General features: G+C 47.5%; 1 protein-coding gene across 3 annotated transcripts in view; it reads left to right on the top strand.

Moving 5' to 3' along the window:
* Nucleotides 1-25194, top strand: part of CFAP57 (cilia and flagella associated protein 57) — a 73651-nt gene extending 48457 nt beyond the window's left edge. For all 3 annotated transcript variants that reach the window (XM_025420462.3, XM_025420460.3, XM_025420463.3), the window contains 6 exons: nt 41-184; nt 5263-5379; nt 7410-7544; nt 7632-7775; nt 14894-15026; nt 24816-25194. In XM_025420462.3, the coding sequence (XP_025276247.3) occupies nt 41-184; nt 5263-5379; nt 7410-7544; nt 7632-7775; nt 14894-15026; nt 24816-25030 (888 nt within the window). In that variant the 3' untranslated portion in view covers nt 25031-25194. The remainder of the gene's footprint in view (nt 1-40; nt 185-5262; nt 5380-7409; nt 7545-7631; nt 7776-14893; nt 15027-24815) is intronic.
* The last annotated feature ends 1123 nt before the right edge of the window (nt 25195-26317 follow it).

Genomic DNA, 26317 nt, shown 5'->3' with positions numbered 1-26317 from the left:
CCTCCTGCTAGCTCTCACTTCTCTCTCATCTCGCCCACAGGAGAAGCGCATCTATGATCTGAAAAAGAAAAACCAAGAACTAGAGAAATTCAAGTTTGTGCTTGACTACAAAATAAAGGAGCTAAAGAAGCAAATAGAACCGCGGGAGAATGAGATCAAGGTGATGAAGGAGCAGATTCAGGAGGTGAGAGCCATCTGCGACAACGCTCTGGCCTCTTGGACCCAGGTCTCCTCCCCACTATTCCTGACTGGCCTGAAAGCAAGGAGAGAAGGCTCTCCTCCCAGGCCCGCCTGCTCCCAAGGTGTGTGGGCCTCCACTCTGCGGAGGAAGCCACAGCAGAGGCCCAGCAGGAGCGCAATGCTTTAAGATTTGGCTTGGGTGGGCCTGGACCCTGCCCGCAGCTTAGGGCCGGCGCCCTGGGTTCTCCGCGGGAAGCCAGCAGGGGGCAGCGTGTCCTCGGCCACCAGATCTGTGCGCCGGGGAGCGCCACCCCTCCCGTTGCACCTTTTTTTCTGTCTGGGAATGTTGGTGGGGGCGGATGCGGAGCTGCCGTGCTTGGACCTGATTTGAGGAGGAATGGGAAGTCGTGAAGGCTCTTGAGCAGGAGAGCGACAGCGTTAAGTGTGTGTTCTGGGAAGCAGACAGGCTGGAGAGAGAGAGGAGAGATTAAAAGCAAGATCAACAGGACGAGGGCTCCTGAGAGTCCCGAGGGATACAAGGGTCCCCTTCCGGCCCCTCTGGCCCAGGTACAGTGCATCTCCTTAAGCACATGGCAGCTGACCATGGGCTCCACGGTGGATGGAAAACCGAATTCCTGGGGCACCTGCGTGGCTCAGTCGGTTAAGCCCCTGGCTCTTCATTTTGGCTCAGGTCAGGATCTCAGGGTTGGGCTCTGTGCTCAGCCAGAAGTCTGCTCAAGGATTCTCTCCTTCTCTCCCTTCCCCCCATTCTTTGTCCGTCTCCCACTCCCCACTTGTGTGCCCCCCACTCTCTCAAATAAATAAATCTTTTTTATTTTTTATTTTTATTTTTTTTATTTTTTATAATAAATTTATTTTTTATTGGTGTTCAATTTGCCAACATACAGAATAACACCCAGAGCTCATCCCGTCAAGTGCCCCCCTCAGTGCCTGTCACTCAGTCATCCCCACCCCCCGCCCTCCTCCCTTCCACCATCCCTAGTTCGTTTCCCAGAGTTAGGAGTCTTTATGTTCTGTCTCCCTTTCTGATATTTCCCACACATTTCTTCTCCCTTCCCTTATATTCCCTTTCACTATTAGAAATGACAAATACCCACCATTTGCCTCAACGTGGATGGAACTGGAGGGTATTATGCTGAGTGAAGTAAGTCAATCAGAGAAGGACAAACATTGTATGTTCTCATTCATTTGGGGAATATAAATAAATAAATCTTTTTAAAACACCTGAATTCCTGACTCCCCCTTCCTCCCGCTTCCTGTTTCTCAGTAAACGGTTCACAACCCAGGCACTTAAGGTGTAAGTGTAGAGCCTTCTGGACTCTCTTCCCCTGACTGCCCTATCCCATCTGATGGACATCCCAGAGACATCTCAAATCCAGCCCTCCGTCCTCTCCACTGCCTCTGTCATCTGCCGTCTGGACTTGACTCCACCTTCCAGCCTGGTCTCCACATACAGGCCGCAGCAAACCCCTACTGGAGTCCCGTCCTGCCTGGAATAAAATCCACAGTCCCTACTGGGGCCCTGCGTGATCCCGGTGCTACCCCTTAGCAGCCTGGTCTGCAGGCCCCCTCCCCGGCGCCAGCCCAAAGGCCTTCCCACAGTTAGGCTCCCCACCCGTGTCCGTGTTCGCTGATCGTGCTGAGCAAGGACACAAGTAACGTGTGTCCGAGCATCCACGGCCTCCGTAGAATGGGATACCCAGGAGCTATGGTGGAGAAAAGCCTAGCCTTTCCTCTCTAGGGGACCCAGGGAGGAAGTCGGGTGGCAGGATCAGTCCAGGGCTAGAGCGCGTCCAGAGGGAGTGTGACTTTCTCCCTGGCCTCTGGGAAAAGGTAGGGTGTCCCCAGCTGACCACAGAGCTGCCTCCTCTGGGCTCCCTGCCATTCGTGAGTGACTTCAGTGACCAGATGTGGCTGTCCAAAAAGGAGCCCCACTCGTTGGGAAGTCAGTGTGCTGCAGGACCCTGAGATCACTGTCCCATTTCCCCTCCTTGTCTGTCAGGGAGATTTACATGCAGGTCACTTACTTTCCACCCCAACACACCTGAAGGATTGCTCCCTTCTCCCATCAGTAACTGGACCAGCCATGGCACTGCTCCTCAGCGGGGATAGGCCTGCACCCCAACAGTGATTCAAACAGGGCTCCTCCTACCCCGACCCCCTGATGCCCGGTGCTGCCAGGGCTGATATCTGGGCCAGATTCCTTCCCAGGTGCCTCTGGGGGTCAGAGGCCCATTTCCCCCACCCACCGCCAATCTCCTGTGAAGTTCCTTTTCCTCCAAGAAGGGAACTGCAAGCCCGCGGGCTTGTCCGTGGAGCTGAGACCTCCATGAAGGACAGTCTCGTACTCCCTGGAACCAGGTGCCTCCCTGCATGTTTACTTCTCCAGCTGCTCCTTGAGGAGACAGGACTCCTCCCCAGGGAGACAGTGTCCGGAACCTTGTCATTTTTCTTCACACTTTACTCCTCTAGTGCGAGGTTTCTAAACCTCAGCATTATAACATTTTAGGGTGGGTAATTCTGTGTTATGGGGAGCTGCCCCATGCACTGTAGGATATTGAGCAACATCCCTGGTCTCTCACCCATTAGATGCCGGTGGCAATCCTCCCCTTCCCCCAGATGTGACAACCAAAAATGTCTCCACTTGTTGCCAAATGTCCCCTAAGGGGTAAAATGCCTCTTTCCTGTCCCATCCCTTCCCCCCTAGCCCCCCCATTGAGAGTCACTGAGTGTAAGGAGTAACACATGGAAGAGTAGATGGGATTTCCTCACCAGGAAGAGGATGCTTATTCTTGCATGCTGGCTAGTATCCTAGCTGTCCAGCCGGCTATTCAAATTCAGCATATTTCACAATTTTTCTCTGAAATAGGTTATTTTTGTTAGCATATTTTGACACTTTGCCTGTACGCCTTTCTAACCTTATCTGCCATTTCTGGCTTCAAGACTGCAGGGAAAGAGGTACAGGCAGCTGTAGGCACTCAGACATGATCTTGGAGGAGCGCCTTTCTCTCTTCCAGCCACTGTTCCCTTGGTCTGGGCACCCTCGTGCCACCTCCTGCCTCCAGTGTTGCTCTCTCTGGTAGGACCTCTACACCAGGCCTTAGGTAGCACCTGCTAGGGACTCCCTGAGCTTTCAGGATAAAGGCCAACCCTCTGATCCATGTAAACGTCAGGCCAGGATGGAGGCCAAACTTCTCCCCGTTCGAGCCTCTGCCCCTGGGTCCTGCTGACCCAGCTCAGCCAGCCTCTCCGGCCCCAGTCCCCCTCCCTCACATGCACCCGTCCTGCAGCCCCCGGACCACCTGTAGCCCACGGAGATGCACTGGGCAGCCCACGCCTCTGGTCGTCTCTGTGCATGGCCTGTTCTCTCTGCCTGGGGTTCTCCTTCTTGACTTTGTCCTCCAATGCCTATTGGTCTGGCAAAACCTGACTGAGCATCCCTTTTCTGGATCTCACTTCTGGATCCTCCATGCATGCAGGAGGCCCTTTCTACCTGGACCTGCCCTCTTATTCCTCTAGACTTGCGGCCTCCTGAAGACAGAAACCACCTGTTCATCAGTTCTGTATCCCCGTGCCTATGATGGCTGGCCCGCACTCTGCAGGGGACACAATCTTTCTTTAGCTGTGCACATCCCCCCACAAGGTAGCCTCCACGAGGTGGATCAACATAGCTCCACCAGCATTGCGTATTTATCTTTTCACTCCTCTTCCAGAAGGCAGGTTGCTTCAAGCACTCCTCTCCTTCCTCCTTGTGGCTCCCCTTTGCCTTAAACATTTGCCGTGTGCTCCTCTATTCAGACGAATATCTACTGAGTGCTGCCTTCCTGTCAGACATTGGGTCGAAGGGCTATTCCATCTCTACAGAATGCTTCCAATGATTATAACATTCTACAAGCTGCCCCTTCATGTCCAGAACATGGGTGTGGCTCACTAGGGGTCCTGGTATCCCAGAAGATGGTCAGGAGCTTTGAAATCTGACCAAAGGGCCTGGGATAGACTAGAGGAGCTACTCCATCCAACCATGAAAAAAACCTAGTGAACTGTCTCATTCCCCCCCCAAAAAAAGTAGCAAATCTCTCTATCAACAGGAATACTAGTGTCCACCAGATTTGGTGCATCAACCAAACATCATCCCTTTGCTTTTGATAGAAATCAGATCAACTGAGAGCTCACATACGTCTGGTCTCTTCCTAATCAGAAGCTCCCATTGTCATTCACAGTGTCTCTGGTTAATACAAATAACAAATCTTTCCGAAGCTCATTGGTGATCTTTTCCTTTTCTTTGAGGATGAGACATTCTCCTCAGTTGTACTTTTGAAGACCTTTTCCACAGAATGATTGAGGTGGAGTTTCCTTAGACTGGGAACACCTACCTGCTGGTCCCTTACAACTTTTTGCTTTGGGATCGACTCTGATGGCCTGTGGCCCCAAAGGGTCATGATCCACTCACATGATTTCACAAAGTAGGCAAGGAAGGTGCTTCTCTGTAGAACCCTGCCTCAGGCTACAGGCTGCAGGTTCCAGTACTTGAGAGTAACCAAGTAATAAAGATTCAAGAAAAGAAGGTAATTAGCGTGGCTGAAGGAACAGGGAAACTAAGGGAAAAATTCAGAGCCTGCTTATAGAAATACATGGTCTGGCTTAATATATCTACCAAAGGGTAGAGGCTTTGGGAATAGCAAGGAGTTAAGAAGAAAGGTTTCAGGGGTGCCTGAGTGGCTCAGTCGGCTGGGTGTCTGACTCTTGATTTCAGCTCCAGTCATGATAGGGTCGTGAGATCAAGCCCCACATCAGAATCCACAGTGTGGAGCCTGCTTGAGATTCTCTTCCTCTCCCTCTGCCCCTCCCCTGCCCACTCTCCTGTGTGTGCACTGGCTCTCTCTCTCTCTCTTTCAAAAAGGAGAAAGAAGAAAGGTTTCATTGCAGAGGACATAGGTAGGAGCTAGAAAAGAAAAGCCTTGGTAGCCAGCGAAAACTTCCCACTGAAAGGCTTCATTCTCAAATATAATTTGCATTCCCTTACTTTCTTATTCTTGACTTTTCCCCCCTTGATCTCTGTAGATGGAAGCAGAACTGGAACATTTCCATAAGCAGAACACACAGCTGGAGCTGAACATCACGGAATTGTGGCAGAAACTAAGAGCCACCGATCAGGAGATGCACAGAGAGAGACAGAAGGTGCGAGGATTTCAGAGTCTGGTAGATCTTGGATTTAGGATCTGGCACCTGTCTGCAGCGGGCAGCTGGCTTCCAAGAGAAGGCGCCAGCCCATTGCTAAGATACATTCCCATTTTAACTCACTCTCCACTTGCTCACAGCCCTGCCTGGTTTCGTGCCCATGCAAATGTACACGACTGCATCCATCTGAGACTATTAGGACTTTGGGTAAAGTGCTCAAGGGGATGGGAAGCCAGTTCCATAAAGCTGCTTGCAGCATTAGCTTGTTGAGCCTGGGAAGGATAATGCTCAGAGAAGCCATTTGTAGGCAGTGGCAAAAGGTTTTGACTATCAGAAACAAAACAAAACAAAACAAAACAAAAACATGCTGAAACAAGGAGAGCCTCAGAAATTGTTTATTCCAGTCTCTTTAGGTAATAAATAAGGTAAGTAAGGCCAGAGAGATTAGAAATCTTAAAAATGTCACCCAGCACCCATAGCTACGTAGTATACTCAGAGCCAGCACCGAGAACTAGGTCCTTTGGTTCTGGGCCGGCACCTGGCTGCACCCCCACCCCTAGCACAGGGCCCCCCATGTTGGTTGAGTGATTTTTTTCCATCCCCCACATCGAGCATCGACAATGTACTAGGTCTTAGGGAAGCTGCAGAGCTACCCACGTGAACTGACACAGACCTTGCCCTTCACAGACTGAACAGTGGTGGCTGTCCACAACAGGCTAGGTGGTTTGTGGTATGGACACACCAATCATAATGCAAGATGAGGGGTTATGATATATGAACAGAGGGTTATGGGAGCAAAGAGAAAGGAGGGGCCCTCCAGGTCGGGGGTACAGGAGAATGGGTATCAGAAAGCAGGATGGAAGAGTAAGTCTCTGGCCCAGGTGTACAACTGAAACCAGTCAGCCCAATTTGATCAGGTTTTCACTCCCCACTCACAGCAGACCCTCCTGAGGGTCAGGAAGGATAAACCCCGGTGAGCTCAGAAGGGGGACGGGGAAGCACTGGCCCAGGGGCCTGCAGGAGAGAAGCTATCCTATCCATCTAGGCTCAGAAAGGAATAGGGTGACCACTCGCGCTTCCTTTCATCTTTCAAGGCCTGTGGTCTTGAAAAGAATCCAGAACCGATGAAGGAAACTTCTGTGTGGCCTTTTTTTTTTTTTTTAATAATAAATTTATTTTTATTGGTGTTCAATTTGCCAACATACAGAATAACACCCAGTGCTCATCCCATTAAGTACCCCCCTCAGTGCCCGTCACCCAGTCACCCCCACCCCCCACCCTCCTCCCCTTCCACCACCCCTAGGTCGTTTCCTAGAGTTAGTCTTCCATGTTCTGTCTCCCTCTGTGATATTTCCTACCCATTTCTTCTCCCTTCCCCTCTATTCCCTTTCACTATCGTTTATATCCCCCAAATGAATGAGACCATATAATGTTTGTCCTTCTCCGATTGATTTATTTCACTCAGCATAATACCCTCCAGGTCCATCCAGGTTGAAGCAAAGGTGGGTATTTGTCCTTTCTAATGGCTGAGGAATATTCCATTGTATACATAAACCACATCTTCTTTATCCATTCATCTTTCGATGGACACCGAGGCTCCTTCCACAGTTTGGCTATTGTGGATATTGCTGCTAGAAACATCGGGGTGCAGGTGTCCCGGCGTTTCATTGCATCTGAATCTTTGGGGTAAATCCCCAACAGTGCAATTGCAGGGTCGTAGGGCAGGTCTATTTTTAACTCTTTGAGGAACCTCCACACAGTTTTCCAGAGTGGCTGCACCAGTTCACATTCTCTGTGTGGCCTTTTAAAGATGAAGCTCTGCGGGCAGGTGCACAGGGTTTTGGGTACCTGTCTCTGGCTCTCGGCTATGCGCCCAGCCAGATCTCTGTGTCCACTGTGGGCCCCGGCAGCCAACCCCAAGGCCCAGGGGAGGCGTCTCTCATCTTACTGCTGCCATCTGCCTCGGCCTGCACCCCCTCCACCCCTCCCAGAGCCCCTGCAGTGCCAGGAGCAAATGCCTGTGGTTGCAGGAGCGGGACTTGGAGGCGCTGGTCAAACGGTTCAAGACAGACCTTCACAACTGCGTGGCGTACATCCAGGAGCCCCGGCTCCTGAAGGAGAAGGTCCGAGCTCTGTTTGAGAAGTACGTGCAGCGGGCAGACATGGTGAGCTCTGCTTCCCTTGCTCACCTTCTCTCCCGGGGGTTCCCCCGCCCCCCCCGAGTCCCTCGCTGAGAAGCCCTCCGCCCTCAGGTGGAGATCGCAGGGCTGAACACCGACCTGCAGCAGGAGTACGCCCGTCAGCGGGAGCACCTGGAGAGAAACCTGGCCACTCTCAAGAAGAAGGTGGTCAAGGAGAGTGAGCTGCACCGCACTGATTACGTCCGCATCATGCAGGTGCCCGCACCCCTCGCGTGTCCCGCTCGTCTGGGGACCGCTGCCTTTCTCTACAGCCCTCTCTTTGCCTCCCCTCCTCTGGCTTCCCAGAGCTCCACCTGGCAGGGGCCGTGACCAAGAGCCTTTCCACGCTTTTCTAGATGTTTCCTTCCCCACCCCTGTCCTGCCAATGCCCATTCATTTCCACCCCGAACCCCGACTTCACAGGCACCGTTTCTTCCCCCTGCCCCCGCCCATCTCTATCCAAGGCCTCCCCATCTCCTTGCCCCCTCTGGCCCTCCATCCACGTGATGTTATCTCTCCTGAGTCACGCTCTCCTCTTTTTCCTTGGTTTCCAACTGTGATTTCACCTTACTTTTTTTTATTATTATTATTTATGATAGTCATCACAGAGAGAGAAAGGCAGAGACACAGGCAGAGGGAGAAGCAGGCGCCATGCAGGGAGCCTGATGTGGGATTCGATCCAGGGTCTCCAGGATCACACCCCGGGCCAAAGGCAGGCGCCAAACTGCTGTGCCACCCAGGGATCCCCTCACCTTACTTTGTTTTGCTGTTTTTTATTCTGCTCTGTGAATCACACGATCCCCAATGGCCCAGCTCCCTCCAACCACACCTGGCTCCACCCGCCTCATCTGCCTTTTCTGGTGCCTCAGGTGCCTTCCCTTATCTCTTGGGTCCAGGGCCAACCACACCCACAACAGTGTTGGCCTCACTCGGGTTTGATGAACTGCCCACACCCACCTCCCAGGAGCCTTCACGGGGCTGTTCGGAAGTCCTGACCCCATTACTGCCGCCTCCACTTAGCGCATTATCAGGACTGCGCGTCAGGATCCTTCTGCCAGATTTCTGTTTGAGTATCAGTATCGTCTGAGGCAATTAATGTGATTTAATATCAAAAGGGATCATCAGAATCACGTTTATAAGGCACGTACCTTTTTATGTTTGTATTTCTTTAATGCCATAATTAAAATACTGGGATGGGAGGGGCTGCAGTTGGATTGAAACAAACCAGTTACCAGCTGGGCCAGTCCCAGTCCCAGTCCCCCCACAGGCAGCAGAGATTCAGGCCCAGACCCAGGCACCGCGGGCCTTGTGCCATCCCGCAAGCAGCCCCTGCCCCAGAGCAGCCCACGCCGCCAAACCACGGCCTCCTCCTGGGCCAGGGAAGCACTCAGAAGCCCAGAGAGAGCAGTACATCTGGCTGGTGGGACCCTTTTGGCACCAGCAGCGGATACACAGAGCCACTGCTAAGGGTCTCAAGGCCCCCAGCACGGAGAGCCCCCGGGGTTCTGGAAGGCGGCCCACTGGCCGGTGGGACCAGGGTGACTACAGAGGCAGCTGACAGCTGGTGACATTGCTAGGCCTTTGTCTGTGCCCTGCCACCAGAGCACAGGCCTGTCGGGCCCTCCAGGGGCGGGGTCCCTCTCTCTGTGCCAAGCAGATTTGGTAAAGCTAATGTCAGTCCCAGCAGAAGAAAGAAAAGGAAAGACCACAGGCTACCAGAGGGTGCAGGTCCCAGGACGACACCTCTCAGGTCAGGCACAGGTCTTCTTTTGCTCCCTGGGACCCCAGAGGATATGTGCACCCTTGTCCTGGGCAGGGTGAGATGGTGGAGGGAGCAAAGAGATAGAAGCAGCACTCTTGCCCAGCCCTGCCACTCCCTGATGGCTGGCAGAGGGAGCCATAAACCAGGGGAAGTCCCCGCAAGACTGCTTTCTCCAGCAGCTTTGTAAAGCAGTGTGCTGCGGAGGAGTCTGCGGATCCATAGAGGGGGCCCTGGGAGGCAGGATTCTAGGTCCCCATCCCCTTGCCTACAGTAGGCTCTGTGTCAGATTTTGTTTAGAAGAAAGGAAGGGAGGGAGGGAGAGAAAGAGAAAGAAAAGAAAGGAAGCAAGAGAAAAGGGAAGAAGAAAAACTTTCAAAGCCATCGTTTTCAATTATAAAAATTGCTTCCTTCTTTGATCTTAAGCTGAAGGAGAGGGCCCAGGCCAGGACCAGGCAAGGTGTCAGGCAGGAGAAACGAGAGTGGGCACTGTCTGTCTAAACCCAGTTTATCCTGCCCCCGCCCCGCTTACTGGGAGACCTTGGGGAAAGTCCTCAGCCTCCCCAGGAGCCTCCTTCCCTATCCGTAAAATGGGAAAGGAAGTACCAACCTCAGTAAGTTACTCCAGGGATTAAATAAGATGACTAATGTAAAGCATGAGGTACTGGTCTCTGGTCATTACGAACAGGTGCTCTGAAAAATGCTCTCTCCCTTCTGGTCCTCTCACCTAAAGACCTACTCGAGAACCAAGGCAGAAGTCAGTGGGAAAGCCTGGAAGGCCATCCCAGCAAAGACCAGGGCTGCCCGTGGGCTGGGGACATGGGAGGGAGGAATTGCACAACTGCTCCCAGACTCCCTAGCTGGTGGCCTGGGGGCCTGGTGCCTTGCTGTGTCGGTAAGAACCTGCCTCTGCAGGTGCCAAGGTGCTGGCACTTCAGTCCAAAAAGGCCAAGGAAGGCCAGGGCAGAAACACAGAAAATGAGGTCACTGTCTCATTTATTTATTCAGAGAGGAGCGCAGGGCCTCCCCACTCGTTCTCCAGCACGCTTGCAGATACGAAAGTAAGAGTTGCTTTGAATACAAACAACCAGGACACACACTTTATTCATTCAGGAGACAATTTTGAGGGCTTCTTAGAAGCCAGGCTCCACGCTAGCCAAGGAAGATTCTGAGATGAATGTGACAGCATGCCTACCCTCAACAGTTCACGGTAGGAAACTTCAACCAGATACAATCACGGCTCAGTACAGTCTGTCCAGCGCTGTGGGCACGTTGCAGAGGCGGGCTTCAGTGAAGGCAAGAGGCATTTGAGTTGGGCCTTGAAGTGGAAGTAGAGGTGATCAGAGAGCAAGTGGAGAAAGAAGCTTCCAGGCAGAGAGACCACCTGAGAATGGGCAGAGAGGGAAGAGTGAGGCTTCTGGGGTGTCTGGGGACCCTCCTGGGTCCACAGACCTTCCTTTATTGCAGAGCTCCAGAAGGGAAGCAAGGAAAAAAAGTTCTGCTGGTAAGTAAGGAATTTAGGGTCACTTGAGGGAGCTTTCCTTGCCACACCAAGAAGCATAAGGGTTATCTTACAAGCAGGTGCCGCCCAAGGTGGAAGCAGGTAGGGGTGTTCTCTGTTTTGAGATCACCTCAGTTGGCAGGGCGGAAAGGCTGGTGGGGAAAGGCCGGTGGTGGGAAACCCCATGGGAAGATGGCTGCCCGTTAGGGGGAGACAAGGAGGCCTTGGATGGGCCTAAGGCCTTGAAAGGGGCTAAGCTGTGCCCTCAAAGGCAATTCAGAGGGGAAATGATGACATGTCAAGTCGGACGTGAGAGGAAGGTTGAAAGAGGAGCAGAGAGATGCCTCATCTGTGCAGTTAGGCAGGTGGCGGTCCCACCAACTGTGGGGTCCAGAAAGAGGCCACTGATGCAGGGCTTTCAAGGTCACGGGGTAAACAGGCTGCCTGCATTTTCCATGCTGCCAGCCTCTGCCATATTCTCGAAGGTGTCAACACAGGGAAGGCCAGTAGGGGGTGCTAGAGGCATTCTCTTCCTTCTCCCTTCTGGGCAGAAGGCTCTGTCTCCACCTGGTTCCAGCCTCTCCTCAAAAGGCAGTCCTGGACAGCTCAGTGTTGCCCCTTTGTTTAGAAGATTTTCTATGGAAGTGGACTTCAGCATCCCTCCAGCCAGTCATACCCCAAGACCTGGCACTTGATGGCCCCCAGGTCAGGTCACATTTTTCCTACAGCAGAGGAGCTGGGTGGAGGGCTGGAGGATTGGAGGGGTTTTTATAGATGGTCCTGACCAAGGAGGGACCAGGAACAGAAGACTCAGCACACGGTCACGTCCACATTTTAAGCTTACACAGCTTCCCAAAGCACATGAGTTGATCTCAGGGTGACCCCTGGACTTCTCAGAACATAGACCACTCCCGAAAGCACACTTGAGGAAGCCAAACTTGTTCTTCTGGGGGGCTTCCATGGCCATCCAAATACCATGTGAGATGTTGGAATGGGGTGACGTCAATGAGAGGTGGAACGTAGAGTCTGGGAGGCAACAGTCCTAGAGGAACAAGCACTTGGAGCAGACACAACCAGATTCAAATCCTGGCTCTACCTCACCGCACTGCCTTGGCCTCAGTTTTCTCCTGTGGAAATGAATCTAATAATGCCTTCTTCTGTCATAAGGTTGTCGTGGAATTAAATGAGTTATTGTATGTAAAATATCTGATGTGATACAGGGATCCAATCAATTCTTGAAGTTATGATTACTCTTGTCATCGTCATCATCATCATCAAGCATTGACTGCCTCAAATTGTGTTTGTTCCCCCTTGGTTCCAGGCCTGAAACATTCTTCCCTGTGCCCCACTACCCCAGGAAGCCTTTCTCACACTGGGTGTGGGCCTCTCTTCAGACTCTCATGGCACCTCTAAGCACTGGATCCAAGCTGGACCTCCCATGTCCAACACAGTGACCAGTGCATAGTAGGCTCTTAGGAACTGGTCCTTAGATGATTTTTATGCATGAGTGAGTGAATGGATGGATGAACAAATGGATGAACAGAACCAGGAACCGGGCTGCATTAAGTCATGGGTCTCGATCACACTCTAATAGGGACCATGGCATGTCCTGGAGGCCCATTTAGGTGGCAGGCATCATGGAAGTGACCAACGCAGGCGGTGGAGTTAAAAAGTACCAGAAGCCTGAAGTCCCAGTCATGGTAGCAGGATTGTCAAGGGTGGAGGCGTGGGGAGACACCAAGGCAAGGGCTCCACCTGGGGTCATTAGGGCAGTAGAGAGGAGAGATGCTGAGCGCTGGTGATGTATCACAGCAGGAAAGGTAAATTCAGACCCAAAACTGATGGGATTTAGTGACAGGATGGATGGAGATGACCAAGAAGGTCCTCATGATATGGCCAGAGAGGACTGGGCAATGGTACCTTCAGTCTCTAATCTTCATTCTGATTATTGTTATTTGAATTGAATGAGACAAGAGAAGGGAAGTTAAGTGATGCCCGTGAAGAGGAGGAGTGGAGAGAGCCCCTGAGCCAGAGCCAGTTTGCCCAAGTTCCCTGCGGCCCTCTCAAGTCTCCCTTCGCTCTCATCTCCCCCATCGACCTTTACCCCCTTTTTTATAATTTCCTTGTTAGTAAGAATCTCATCCTTTTCAGCTTGATATCTACTGCATTAGTTATTCATTTGCTATCCATTTCACAAATATTTATTGAGCGCTTCTTACATGCAGGGCAGAGTCCAAGGTCTTAGAACGAAATGCATACATATTTAATTGAGCATGTCATGATTGAAAGTCAGTGTGGAGAGGTTTTGGGGGAGGAGACGCGGTGAGTTTTGCTGGAGAGCATTTGGAAAGGAAACGTGGGAGATTCATCACTAAGGCCTGGGCTGGTTAAAAGAGTAAAAGATCCCATGGAGAAATCTGCTGACTTTATAGAAAAAAAAAAGGCACAAAGCCCAGCCTGAAAACAAGGGATCAGCAATAATTGGGCATTTCACCCAAGAGGAGAGAATTTTTTTTTTTTTTAATGAGGAATACTGAAATTAGGTGATGTACTGAAAATCTGAAGGTATATCTGACCTGCTCAGAGAAAGAGGCTCTGGAGGAAAAGAATATGTTAGTGTCTCCAGTTCATGCACTGCTCCCACCCAGCCCCTATAGGCATGTCCTTGTAACAGAGAAGTGGTTGTTGTGGCTCGTGGACAATAGTGCTTGGGATCACCCTGTTCTCTGGGTTGACTCCATGCTTCCCACTATGGAGAGAGTGTCCCAAGTGGTGGTTGTCCCTAGCACAGGTCTGTTTTATGTAGATTTGGCCTGCATTTGCCTTTTTGGGTACTCTGACCTTCAAGGACTTTGCTACCAATGAAAAGGAAGGCAGAGATTTGAGGTGTGGGAAGGGAAAAGAGAAGCGACTGCATGGTTCCAGGTGCAGAGCTCCTACCATAGGGCCCCCAGCAGACTCTTCATCCTCATTCCTCTGTACCTGCCTCTCACTTTGTGTCTGGTGATACAGAACTGCAGCAAGTCTTCCCTGACACTAGCCATGTCCTACTTCTGTGTCTTTCTCTTGTTCCAGTTGTGTGCGATCCCCATACCCTCTCCTTGGTAACTCCTTGCAACTTCAGCCAGGGATCAATCCCTAGGAATCCACCCTGGTCATTCAGTCAGGGCTAAGTGCCTTTCATCTGTGCCCCACTCCTCCATTACAGCAAGGTGGCTGCCATGCTTAATTACACCCAGATCCCCCACTAAATCCTAAACTCTTCAAGAGCAGAGGCCAGGTCTTACTTTCGTTATACCTTAGGATCAGCACAGTGGCTGGCCCATAGTAAGTACTCAAGTAAATATTGGATGGATGGATGGATGGATGGATGGATGGATGGATGGATGGATGGATATTTGTCAAACACAAGAAAAGTGAACTGTCAATGGATATAGCAAATGTTCAGTATTTGTTTGTTTTCTGTGCTCCTCACTAAACAGTACGCTGAATGCAAAAACCATTTCTTATTTCTGTCTATATCCCAGGGCCATAACAGATACCATATAAATGTAGGTTCAACAAATGAATAGGAAAAATGAATAAAGGATAGTACAGTACTTAAGAGCTCAGAGCTCTGGAGCTGGACTGTCAGAGTCAGAATCCTGACTCTGCCACTTGCTATCTATGTAATTTGGGCAAGTTATATAACCTTTCTATGCCTCAGTTTCCTCTTCTATAAAATTGTAATTATAATAGAATTTCCTCATAGTATATTATGATACTTCAATGCATTCAATTCATATGAAGTGCTTAGAAAAGCATTGTTGTTGATGCTGGAAAGGCTCTAGATGCTTGGGAATGGTACACACTGTCTGTATCTTATATTGCCAGAGTCCACCTGAAGGTAAGTCAGCTGGTACCTCAAGAGACTGATCCACAAGCTAGGATAAGGGCTCATACTCTGGTAGAGTAATCTGGGTTCAGGCCCAACCCTGTCTGTTCCATACATCCTCAGCCCCAGGCCAGGGCAGGCCCTGTGCCCACTGATCACTCACCCCTCCATGCTCACCCTCTCTTCCTTCTTCTCTACAGGAAAATGTCTCCCTGATCAAGGAGATTAATGAGCTCCGCAGGGAGTTGAAGTTCACTCGCTCCCAAGTCTACGACCTTGAAGCAGCTCTGAAACTGACCAAGAAAATCCGACCACAAGATGTTCCAGAGACAGGTAATGTCACCAGTGGCCAAAGGGGATGAGCATTGGGATCAAGGGACCAATGGGAGCCACAAACAAGTCTTCCTTTGGCTTCCAAGTCTGCCTCTCCCCAGAGTCCTGTATCAGGCCACATCTACCCGATGGCCTTCTGGGAACCTCTTCATGCTGTTCCCCATGCCATCCAAAGGATCTGTGAGGCCCTTGCCACATTCAAGCATGTGAGACCAAAATCCTTGAGGTTATCTCTGACTTTAAAATTCAGAATCTTTCCAGTTTTAGAAAGAACTTACTATATACCGCATATTACATAACATCCCTAGAGGAGTCTGAGGCAGGGCCCCGAAATCAAACACATTCGTATTTCTGTAGTGAAACATGAATATTCACACTGAACTTCATAAATTTTAAAATGCTTCACATTTTTAGGGTTTTTGGCACTTTAGAATTGAAGATAAGGGATTGTGGACCAGTGCGATTAAAATAAAGACAAAAAGAAAGATTAGAAATATTCAAATGGAAAGAGGAAAGAATGACATTAGAGATATTAAATGAGTTAATTACTACAATTATCCTAAATTTCCTCTGAATTTCTGACAGCCAGGGCAAAAAGAGAAACAGAAATATGATAGTTTACATAGTCCTCATTTATGGAAAGAGGAAAACTTGGAGTTTTTTGTTTTTTTTTTTTTTTTTTTTCCCGAGGAAACAAACCTTTCCATGGCACTATATTTTGTAAAAAACTTAACACACGGATCTTTATGAAAAAGGATGTTGAATAACACAGTGGGCAGCCTTTAACTGTATCTCTTCAGACAATTAAAAAACATTCTTCAGGTATCCATTTCTTATTTGGATGGTCAATAAAGACAGAATATAAGGTATTTCCATGGAAAATTAAGTCAGTGTGGTTTGAGTATATTGTTTTCTTGGGTTTACATTCAGGAATAGAGCTTAGAAACCTCAATGAATGGAAACCTGCCATGGCTGTGGCCTGAGTCTTTCCAATATCAGTACTATGGTCACTTAAGAGGTTATCACTGGGTGAAAGTGACTGAAGTATATGCAGGAACTCTGTACTATTTTCATAATTTCTTGAGAGTCTTAAACTATTACAGATTTATACATATAATTGTATTGTCTCATCTGCCCTTTTCGTTAGAGTTGAGGAGAAGTTGAAACAAGAGTAAACTCTCTGAGTAGTACCGGAAGAGGCAATATTCCATCTAAAGAACTGACATAAGAGCCGAGTATGTGTTATGAAGATTGAGATGCTTGACTTATTGGAGATGAAAGTAAAGCATAGATGTGCCTGTGAACAACTGCAAAGCCTCTCTTTAAAAAATATTTCAAATGTGCCCAAATATCCTAGCAAATATCATTGAGACCTCCTCAGGATACTGTATGATATAGCCAAGTTCTTCCTACTAATATTATTGAAAATTTCAGACATATACAAAAAATGAGAGAAAAACCTAATGAATTCCCATGAATCCATTCCCTGACTTCAACAAGTATCAGTTCCTGTCACTCTTGCTTCATCAGTATCCACAGTCCCCAGTTCTTTCCTCTCCCATCACCATGGATTATTTTGAAACAAACTTAACATCAGATCATTTGTGTGGTATAGTTTTACTCAAGGAAGATTTCATTTATAACAGTTGAAGACAAGTATTACCAACTGTCTGTTTGATCATGAAGAACCTAGCTCTGACTTTTAATTTTGAACAGGGGGCCACCAAGACAAGTTAGCTCAAAATATACATCCTCAAGTTGTTTAAAATTGACCAATTCAATTGGTTTTTAAGAAGTCTTTATATGGGGGCACCTGGGTGGCTCAGTCAGTTAAGCATCTGACTCTTGATTCCAGCTCAGGTCATGATTTCAGGATCATCAAGCCCTGTGTTGGACTCTGTGTTCAGCAGGGAGTCTGCTTGAGATTCTCTCCCTTTGCCCCTTCCCAACCTGAGAAAATAAATAAATATTTTTTTAAAAAAGAATTTTTTAAATTTTTATTTATTTATGATAGTCACACACACAGACACAGAGAGAGAGAGAGAGAGAGAGAGGCAGAGACATAGGTAGAGGGAGAAGCAGGCTCCATGCACTGGGAGCCTGATGTGGGATTCGATCCCGGGTCTCCAGGATCGCGCCCTGGGCCAAAGGCAGGCACTAAACCGCTGCACCACCCAGGGATCCCTAAAAAAAGAATTCTTTATCTGAACAGCACAGGTTGCCATCCCCAAACCACTGAAAATAAATAAATATTTTTTTAAAAAAAGAATTCTTTATTAGGTTGCCATCCCCAAACCACTGAAAATAAATATTTTTTTTAAAAAAAGAATTCTTTATCTGAACAGCACAGGTTGTCATCCCCAAACCACTATTTTAGTTTTAGCAGCATTTAAGTTTTTATTCACATAACAATTAACTAACAGGTCTAATAGACACACCTGCATATTTTTCAATTATTAAAACCATATAATTAGAACTTCTAAATAAAGATGGCTAATTAGAAGCCTACTAAAATGGCATAAATAAACCATATGATCAAAGAAAACACGAAAGAGACGCAAAATTTTGAAAGCTGGAAAACAGATAAGTGGTAACTGACTCCATAGACTCCTAAGGCAGGAGTGGGGAACCTAGAAGAAACCTAATGTACATTACAGAACCTTCCCAAGTCTCTGGAATTAGCAGAAGAACATATCTCAGGAAGTAGGGGTGAAGGTGGGGCTGAAAACAATGGAAAGACTTTAAGAAGGTGTTAGATTTACCTACTAACCAATACAATGGCTAAAAATAGATGGATCAAGTCCATCATCATGGAATATCCAAAGACCAGAGAACAAAGGAAAAATCCTTCAAACTTCTGAAAATAGGGAGGAATTTCATGCAAAAGACCAAAAAATCCCAATTGCAGGATACAAAATCAATAGACAAAAATAAGTTACATTTTTATATACTAACAATGAACACTTTAAAAACTAAATTAAGAAAACAATTGCATTTATAATAACATCAAAAAGAAGAAATACTCAGGAATAAATTTACCCAAGCTGGCAAAAGACTTGTACATTGAAAACTATAAAACATTGCTGAAAAAATTAAGATACCAATAAATGGAAAACATCTTATGTTTAGAAGACAATACTGTTAAGATGTCAATACTACCCAAAACAATCTACTAATAGTACAATCCCTATGAAAATCTCAATGATTTTTTGTGGAAATAGAAAATACATCCTCAAATTCATGTGGAATCTCAAGGTATCCCAGTCAAAACAACGTTGGAAAAGAAGAACAAAATTGGAGGTCTCACACTTCCTGATTTCAAAACTTAATGCAAAGCTATAGTAATTGAAACAGTGTGGTACTGATATAAAGAGAGATATACAGACCAATGGAATTGAGTAGAAAGGCCAGAAATAAACCTGCATATATATGGTCAAATGATTTTCTTTCTTTTTTTTTTTTTTTTCAAATGATTTTCAACATGGGTGCCAAGACCACTCAATGGGGAAAGGACAATCTTTTCAGTAAATGGTGCTGGGAAAACAGGATACCCATATACAAAAGAATGAAGTTGGACCATACCTCATATACAAAAATTAACTCAAAATGGATCAAGGACCTAAATGTCAGAGCTAAAACTATAAAACTCATAGAAGAAATATAGGAGAAAAGCTTCATGACATTGGATATGGCAATGATTTCTTAGGTATGGCATCAAAACCACAGGCAACAAAAGGAAAAATAAATAAATTGGACTACATCAAAATTTAAAACTTTCATACATCAAAGGACACTTTAAGCAAGAGTGAAAAAGCAATCCATACAATGGGAGGAAAATATTTGCACATCATATATTTGATAAAGAACTGAGATCCAGAATGAACAAAAAATTCCTGCAACTCAACAGCAACCAAAAAAAAATTTTTTTTGATGAGCAAAAGACTTAAATAGACATTTATCCAAAGAAAATACACAAATGTCTAATATGCATATGAAAAAAATTCTGAGCAGAAATCATTAGATATATGCAATTTTTGTTTGTTTTGAGGGAGAGTGTGCACATATGTGTGCATATGCACACAAGAGGAGGAGAAGGAGCAGAGGGAGAGGGAGGGACAGAGAGAATGCCCAGCGCAGAGTCCAGCACAGAGCTTGGTCTCATGACCCTGAGATCATGACCTGGAGCCGAAATCAAGTCAGATGCTTAAATGACTGAGCCACCGAGGCACCCCAGAAATATGCACACTGAAACGATAGCAAGATACTACCTCATGCCCATTATGATGACTATTATCAAACAACAACAACAACAAAAACTACAAGTGTTGGTAAAGATGTAGACAGGGAAAGGAAGGGAAAGAAGGAAGGAAGAAGGAAACAATGGAGTCAGATCAAGATAAAATAAATTGGGAAACTATAAGCTAACTAGAGAGGAAAACCTACCTTACAGAGGGAGATAGTGAGATAAATATCTGTCTGTCTTAGCTCTGGATGAAGGAAAGAAAAAACAAACAAGAGAAAAGATCTCTCCCTGAGAACTGCTAACTGAAAGCCCATACTCAGGCAGGTTCAAGTCCAGAATTTACACTTAATTTGTGGCTCAAAGAAACCTTGGCTGAAGATTTAGTTTAACTAGTAGTATCTCTGGGTCCCAAGCAGAAGCAAATGCAAATTTCCTATCGAAGAACACATTTTAAGAATGTTGTCAAAGAATTCCTATAGATAATATCCTAAGGAACATGAACTCACAATCAAAAATCACTAAATCCAGGAGGAAACCTACTACTATCTACTACTGTTTTGTTACTACTAAATAACAATATTTAATATGTTTAAAGAAATAAAAGAGAAATTTGAAAACAAGGCAAAATAAGAGTCTCCCAAAATTGGCTAAGTATATTTGAAAAAAGAACCCAAAATATTCCTAGAAATGAAAACCATAAATTGCAATTAGATTCAATGGACAGACTGAACAATAGGTTAGATGTATCTGAAAGGAGACTTTGTGAACTAAAAGAACAAAGAAATTTCCCAGATTGCAGCCCAGAGGGACAAAGGTATAATAAACGACAAAGAAGATGGAATGGGAAAACCTAACTCATATCTAACTGAAGCTTGAGAAAAAGAGGATGAGGAGAGGCAACATTATGATAAAGAATAGCTGAAAGTTTTTCAGAATTGACGAAAGATGACAATCATCAGGTCTAGGAAGCCGGTGGATCTCAAGTAGGATAAATAAAAAGAAATCTATATCGAAACTACAGAACACCAAAGACAGAGATGTTAAAAGCAACCAGGGAACAGATAGATTGCACATAGAGGAATAACAAGTCAGCTGATACCTAACTTCCCAAGAGCAACAGTATAAACCATGTAGAAATTATGAAATAGTGTCTTTCTGAGTGCTAAGAGGTAATAACTGTCGCTTAGAGTTATGTAACCAGTGAAACACATGAAAAAATTTTCTTATAAACAAAAACTGGGAGAATTTTTCACCAAGAAAATCTCATTTAAGGAAATTTTAAAGAATATATATCAGGAAGAAAAATTATTCCAGAGGGAAAGTCTTAATGCAAGAAGAAACAATGTGTGAGGAAAAAGCAAATATGTAGAATCTAAACAACTGTATAAGCCAATACAAAAAAAAAAAAAAAAGGTCTAAAGTGTGGACTCAAATACCAAGACAGAGTTAAAATACTGAGCATTTAACCAGGGGACTCAGAGCTAAAGCATTCTAAGTCTTGTATTGTTTAGCCAGAAGGTAAAAATATTGATTTACTTTACACTCTTTTAAATTAAATATGCTTGTTAAACTTTTTAGGATAACTATTAAGAAAGAAAGAGTGTATACACCTTCCAGACGAGTAAAGGGGAAAACCCTCTAAATTCTGAAAAGACCAAAAAAGAAAAGGAAAAAGTGACACAAACATAAAATGCAAATAAAACAGTAGAAATTAATGCAAATGTATTAGTAATCATATTCTTATTTCCCATCATTTAAAATCAGAACTCAGGCGCCCCTGGATGGCTCAGTCGGTTAAGCACCTTCGGCTCTGGTCATGATCTCAGGGTCCTGCTTCTCCCTCTCCCTCTGCAGCTCCCCCAATTGTGCTCTCTCTCTCTCTCTCAAACAAACAAACAAACAAACACACTCTTTAAAAAATAAAAGAAAAACAGAACTTAATCTCCCAAAAGAAGCTTGTGGGCAGGATGTGGAGAGATTGCCCAGTTCTGGCAGATGGCAGGATCAGAGCAGAGTACGGACCAATAGGACACGGAGGTAGGGGGTGGGCTGGGGCATGGAGGAGAGAACTGACAAGGGAGAGACAACAGCCAAGGGGCCATGAGGAGAGAACTGACATGGCACAGCCATGGAGAAAAGGACAGGACGGTTTATATACCACAGCACACGGTAGAAGGACCATCAAAGGGAGGACCCTATAAGACAGAACCAAACTCTGATGAGCTGGCAGGTCATTATCAAAGGGATGAGAAAAAATTGGAGCAGTGAAGAGAAGAAACAGGAAAAGCCTAGCCCATACCCTCAAGATGCTCAGACCAAGGAAGGAGAGAGACGGGGAAAACAAGTGCCAAAGCCCCACATTGGGCCCACTGGCCCATCTTCTGTGTGAACTGGTCTCAGGAAGCAGAGCTGCACCCTTAAGAACATTCATGGACAGTGTCACCCAGGCCAGGGATGTTTCAGGAGACAACTGCTTCTGGAGGTCAGCCACCAGCCAGCAGCTGTGTCAACCCTGAGCTTTCTTATAGTTCTGCAGTATCTGACTTCCCTATTCCTTGCATGTTAGGATACTCTGCATCCAGGACATCCCAGTCCATTGACTTCACCCATGGATTGCAGAGCTGAGGGGACCTTAAAGCCACAATCTGCATCAAGATGCTTATAGCACCTGGTGAAGCACCGAGGGGTTGGTATGGCCAGCGGCAGGGCAGAAGATGGAAAATTTTGAGTGCTGGAATATTTCCAGGTTCAGTCTAGTATGGACCTTTAGGACCGTGGCCTCATAAACACAGGTTGGATCTCCCTGGGCAATGAGACAATAATTGGATAAGTGTAAAGGCCAATGGGGAGGGCACTAAGTTTAGTCCAAAGACTATGCTGGTAACCAGGAAAGAGGAAGTAGCTAAGGGAGCAGGTGGAAAAGCAAACAGAAACTGGGCAGAGGCATGTGACACTGGTGGATGGGCTTTTAGGCTTGGGAATGCTGTACCTTCCCAGGGCCAGGCCACAGCTTGACAGAGAGGATGGTTATCAGGGGCAACCAATAGCAGCAGGAGGATGAAGGGTCAAGAGCTAGAGAAAGAAGAAACACTAAAAGACCAAAAGCCTAGAAATTGCCAAAAAGAAGAAGAGTAGAGGAGCATAGGCAAGAAGAGAAGGGTCTAGACTTCCCTTAGGAAGAGTAGGATGTCAGTCAATCTGAATGCTGGTCCCATCTTCAGACCAATTAGAAGCCTAGGGCAAGGCTGGCCACTGGGCATTGCTGACAACTTCCTCCTTGCAATACTCTCTTCCTTGGCTTCCAACATGTGGTCTTTTCTAGAGTTAACTTCTGATATACAGGGAAGAGATTGGGAGTGGGTAGGGAAGAGACCCCTCTTCTCCTGAGAGAAGCTTGACTGGGAGTTGAAGACACAGATTGGCAGCCAAGTGGTGGTAATGTCATCTGTGAGGAGTGGAGGAGAGGATGGATTTGGCAATAATTTCTTAAATGGGACACCAAAAGCAGAGGCAACAAAAGGAAAAATTGACTACACAAAAAACTGAAAACTCACGTGCATCAAAGGACACAACCAAGAGTAAAAGAGCAGCCTGTGGGATGGGAGAAAATATTTGCAAATCATATACGTGATAAGGAGTTAATGTCTAGAATATGTAACAAACTCCTACAGCTCAACAGTAACAACGAAACAACCAGATTTAAAAATGGACAAAGGGCTTGAACAGACATGTCTCCAAAGAAGATACACAAATGACCAACAAGCACATGAAAAGACACTCAACATCACTAATCATCAGGAAAATGAAATCAAAATCACAATGAGATACCACCTCACAGGAATTAGGATGGCTGCTCTCAAAATAAACAGAAAATTATGGGTCAGGATCTGGAGAAAATGAGACCTTAGTGCACTGCTGGTGGGAATGGAAAACATTGCAGCCACGCTCTAGGGCAATTTCTCAAAAAACTCGAAAGTAGGATTGCCACATGACCCAGAAACTCCACTTCTGGCCGTATACCCAAAAGAACTGAAAATAGGGTCTCCAAGAGATATTTGTACCCCCATGTTGATAGCAGCGTTATTCACAGTAGCCAAAAGGCAGAAGCAACCCAATGGTTCATCCCCAGATGAATGGATAAACAAAATGTAGTACATCCATGAAATAAAATACAATCCAGCCCTAAAGAGGAAAGATTCTGACACATGTGGTAACACAGATGAACCCGGGGGACACGGTACTAAGTGAAATAAACCAGACGCAAAAAGACAAATACCGTATGATTCTACTTATGTGAAGTTTCTAGAGCAGTCACGTTCTTAGAGACACAAAACAGAATGGTGGCATGAGTGTTCTTGCCAGAGTCCTGGAGATTGCACAACGGTGTAAATGCACTTAACACTACTAAACTCTGTACTTTAAAATGGTAAAAGGATAAATTTTATGTTATATTTGACCTTAATTTTCTTTAAAGAGTTGGGGCGAGCAGTTAGAGTACAGGCCGAAGTTCAGAAACACAGCCAGAAGGGAGGAATGAGAGTTCTCTATGGACAGGAAGTCTGCCTAGGGCTGTAAACCAAGAATTTGAATCTCATATGTTACTTTTTTCAGTGGCACACAACAGGCCAGGTGTGAATGGAGCCACCAGGTGACTGGGTAACCTCAGGTTCAGGCCATGCATGGCTCATGGGGCAGGAGGAAAAGGCATCTAGAGTATCAAGCGTGCTCTCAAGAAAATGGCCAAAGAAAAAGAAAATGGACAAAGAGACCCCACTGTGGGTCTAACTGCACAGAATAGGGAGTGAATCTAAAAGGAACCCACTTGGTAGGTAAAAAAATAGAATTGTCCAGGAATAAGAGATCCACGTTCAGTCAAAGAACAGATAACTTGAGCAGAAGGCAGTGAGAGAGATGGCAGACGGAGGATGGGCCACTACAGCAGAGATGTAAAGGTGCGGGGTCCTGGCGCCGGGAGGGAGGGGAAGCCACAGAGTGGGTGCCAGCATGGCATGGAAGCCAAGGACATGGGTGTTGAGAGTTCAGCCAGTGGGGCCAGGGAATGGGATGAGCCGTGGACCCTGGAGGACACTGGCATTGGGTGGGATGATGGCAGCACCTGAGACAGGAGGATGGAGCTGGGGGAAGGTCCTCAAGGGGCATGAGTGAGTGGCCAGCCCAGGAGGGGTAGAGAGGGGTGTGCCTCCTCAGGGTTTGGACACCAACCTAGGTCAGCAGGAGAGCACCACCCTGCTTGGGGAATGGGGAGCAGGGGAATGAGCAGGGCCTGCTGGGGAGGCCTGGGACAGACAGACTGGGGGGCTCAGGAGACAGGCTTTCCCACTCTGGAGTGTCTCTTCCTTCCTCCATCTCCACCAGATGGTGATACGGCCTGTCTCTATCCCTAGCGTCTGGGCTTGAGTGTCTGTCCCATAGTAGGTGCTCAAGAAATCTGGGGATGATGGGGAAAAGAGGGACAAGCTGGTTTCCAAACAGCTTCACGGCAGTCCAGCAACAGGCCCACAGGAGTCCTGCTCTGTGCCTTCCAGTGCCCAGCGAGGACGTGTGCAGTGCTGTGCCCACCATGAGACTGAATGAGCAAGAGGAAACTGGGAGAATCATCGAAATGCAACGTCTGGAAATCCAACGCCTCAGAGACCAGATCCAAGAGCAGGAGCAGGTCCCAGGCTTCCACCCCCTTGCTGGAATTCGGCTTCCTTCCCTGGTCCGGTCAGAAGTGGATTTTGAGGTGCAGACCAACTGATCCCCCCTGGGGAGCCATCTGCAGGTACCCTGGGAGCCTGGCACCTCTGCGCCCAGGCCAACTCTGTGCTGTCCCTGTGGTCCCCACAGCACTGGCCCTACCAAGCTTTTTCTCCTGCCTGGCAGAACTTGGGACATGGTCAGAATAAAGATGTTTGCCCATCACCATGTCCAACTCTCTGTTTAGCCAGGGAGCCAGAGACGGGGGTAGGGAAAGAGGGGACCCTGAGGACTGGGGGGTTCCAGCTCATCCAAAGCCATCGCAGCTTGTCCCTGTCCAGGCCCAAGGCCGCCTGTCACCACGGAGATCACATTGCCCTTGGGCCCTGCTTCCTGCTGCCCCTCTGCTCCCTCGGGGGCCACTGGGATGGGACCACACCCTGTCACAGGGGCCAGCTCATCCACCTCAGACCGGTGTGTACCCAGCATGTCCTGTGCCCTCTAGGACACCAGGCCCGGGGAGCAGGAAAAAAACTCAGGCACCCTCTGATCCAACCACAGAGACAACAACCCGTTACTTCATGACGCGGGGCAGGTGGGCCGGAACACAGCCCTCATTCCCAACTAGCCTCTGGGCTTTGCCTCTGAAGAAGAAATGGACTTGAAATGAGGTCAGGGAGGTTAGTGGAACCAGACCTCCCTGCAGGGTCGTGAAGGTGCATTGCAGATCTGTCACTGTCCAGGGGCCCTTGCAAAGCTCCTGAGAGTCACTGCTCTCTGCTCCCAGGCTCTTGCCGCACTGGCTTCCTTTCAGTTCCTATAAAGGGTCAAGTTCTCCCTGCCTCGGGGTCGTTCCACATACTATTTTCTCTGCCTGGAATGCTCTCGTCCCCACAATTTCATCCTTCAGATGGATGTAGCTGAAATGCCACTTCCTCAGGAAGATGGTCCCCAATCCCCCCTCCACCATCTAGATCATGCGCACCATTTGGTTTCCTTCATAACCCTCACTATGACATTTCCATTTGATGGTGTGATGCTGCCTCTCCTCCAAGGCTCTCAGTTCTGTGGGTGCAAGTGCTGTGTCTGTTTTTAAAGTTCTGCTGGGTGTCTGGGTGGAGCATTGGTAGAGGCACCCAACAGTGGAGGCTGGGGGCCGTGGGGAGGACACTGTGGCCAACCACAGGTAAGAGGACAGCTTCTGGGCCCCAGATGGTGGTAGTGGAGGTGCAGAGATGTGAATTCTTCTGACTTCAGCCCCAAGGGAGTTAGCCTAGCACAGGGAGAGGGAGAAAGCCTGGGGAAGAAGGCAGGCACAGAGCAAACCTGAGCTCTTCGGGGGCCAGAA

The sequence above is a fragment of the Canis lupus genome, chromosome 15 (assembly GCF_003254725.2).
Source record: "Canis lupus dingo isolate Sandy chromosome 15, ASM325472v2, whole genome shotgun sequence".
Lineage (NCBI taxonomy): Eukaryota > Metazoa > Chordata > Mammalia > Carnivora > Canidae > Canis > Canis lupus.
Note: the sequence above shows the minus strand (reverse complement) of the source record. Positions and strands in the feature narration are given on the sequence as shown.